Source organism: Amblyomma maculatum, chromosome 9, assembly GCF_055883805.1.
Source record: "Amblyomma maculatum isolate TAMU_Amacu chromosome 9, ASM5588380v1, whole genome shotgun sequence".
In the NCBI taxonomy this organism is placed as follows: Eukaryota; Metazoa; Arthropoda; class Arachnida; order Ixodida; family Ixodidae; genus Amblyomma; species Amblyomma maculatum.
Genome location: NC_139352.1, coordinates 96,646,601 through 96,648,489, shown reverse-complemented (window position 1 = coordinate 96,648,489; position 1,889 = coordinate 96,646,601). Strand labels below are relative to the sequence as shown.

The window sequence follows — 1,889 nt, the reverse complement described above, 5'->3', positions numbered from 1 at the left end:
CGAGACTCGAGACACTCAGGTCATCCTGTCTGGACTTGTCCACGACAACACACGCTAACACCCACACAACATATATGGGAGGCTCGTCTACGCAGCTCTTCCTGGACGACCAACGAGAGCTCATCGGTCTCGCTCTAGAGGCTACCAGATTACAAGGAGTCTTGGCCGACCCATAGATCTAAGCCTTCGGTCCCTTGATTGTTTTTAATAAATGTTTACCCACCAACAATCATTGGGTCGGTGGTGGGTGTAATGACAGCCTACAACAGATAGAAAATTCGGTGGCAGGCTAGCCCCCGCCGCATGCGGCGTTGACCTACCCATTACCAGTCCCGTAGGGCCAGGAACAGCCACCCTTCCCCTGCCCCCTATGTTTTGTGGGTGTCATCAACTTAAAGTTGCCTGCTACGGCGTCGGTGTGCAGCCAACTTTATGGAGACAAGGTGGCTTGAACTTTAAAGAAAAAAAAATGTGAGCGATGAAACCAGATTGGGGAAGGGTGTAGAGCCCCCACATAAGAATATAGTTGGAGGAGAGTTCTGCCATAGACGCGCATTTGGAGGCAAAAAAGCTGCCCAGGACGTATACCCAAGTTGATGGCGACCACCTAGTACCCCCCCCCCCCCCCCTTTCCTTTTGCCGCTTTTCACCTATGAAATGCTCTCGCGGCTAAGAAAACGAGACCAAGAAAATGGTGCCGATTCTAACGCCGTTATTTTTTTTTTTTTGACGAAAAGTGGTCATACATTTTATTTACATGAATGACAGAAACAGCCTGTCTAGTTAAAATGCTGGAACGCTAGCTTATTGCACACAAGAGCGCAGACTCCAATAGAAACATATACTGGCTAAAGTTAGGACGACGACTTGTAGATGCAGCGTCCGATGCCTTCCGTTAGTCGGAACGGGGCACAAAGCGTAGTTTCGTCTTCGCCAGGTCCGACATGGGTTGGTACGAGCCGATGCTCACTGTGGTGCCCTCCTCCGGCAAGATTCGAAACTTCTGAAGGAGCATGGTCACGTACAGAAAGACCTCGGCTGTGGCCAAACTCTCTCCGGGGCAGATTCGTTTGCCTGTAAAAAAGAAGGTATGGGTCTCGGAGCTCTAATAACGTGAGCCTTCAGGTGGCCAACCTCATTTATATGCGAATTATGCACAGATAAACATGCATAAATAAACGTAACTTCGTGTTACATTACAGCCATGACAGACACAGCTTCAAGACAGACAATGGAAGCAGCCCAGTACTGCTTTGTTTTATGCACACAATCGCAAATGGTGATCCAGCAATCACCATATCCTAGGGGTTTTCGGCACCACAGCACCGACGCGAGCGCCTTGTTGCGAGATCTTGCGCTGTCGGCACGTCACTTCTAGCGTAGCCACTACGACACTTGCTATAAGCACATCGTTTCTTGGCGACTTTTGAGTATAGGTCTCTAATTTTCTCCTTCATATATTTCATTTGAGAGGAGTCAAAAGCGTCATATTCCTTTGTTTTCTGCAGCGTTTTATTGGCACTTTTAAATTAAAATCAAGAGCGTACAAAACCAACAAGCTCAACATCAAGGCTTCTCCTTATTGCTGGGCTATGCGTTTCAGAGTTTAGCATTACGCTTCCAGATGAAAAAAAAAATATGGCCGACGATTACGATACTTGATCGGTAAAGCAAAATTTGAACGCAGCTTGTTCAAGCATTTTAGTTTTTCAAAGCAAAAAAAAAATTGCCGATACATGTTACTCTACATGTGCCATTAGAGCCTACTCTACACCTTTATACTGTCCTCATTACAATCCTTCATACACACTCATTGTTTCTCAGTTCTCTGTTGCTTAAAAAGAGGCGCCGGCGTTACACTGCGAGCTCCGCCATTGTGCCATATTAGA

The 1,889-nt window shown here is 46.8% G+C and overlaps 1 protein-coding gene across 1 annotated transcript in view; it reads right to left on the bottom strand.

Moving 5' to 3' along the window:
* Positions 1 to 794: 794 nt before the first annotated feature.
* Positions 795 to 1,889, bottom strand: part of LOC146179794 (cytochrome P450 2J4-like) — a 27,573-nt gene continuing 26,478 nt past the window's right edge. Inside the window, exon 8 of the mRNA XM_084580276.1 lies at positions 795 to 1,074. Coding sequence (XP_084436402.1) covers positions 896 to 1,074 — 179 coding nt within the window. The 3' untranslated portion in view covers positions 795 to 895. The remainder of the gene's footprint in view (positions 1,075 to 1,889) is intronic.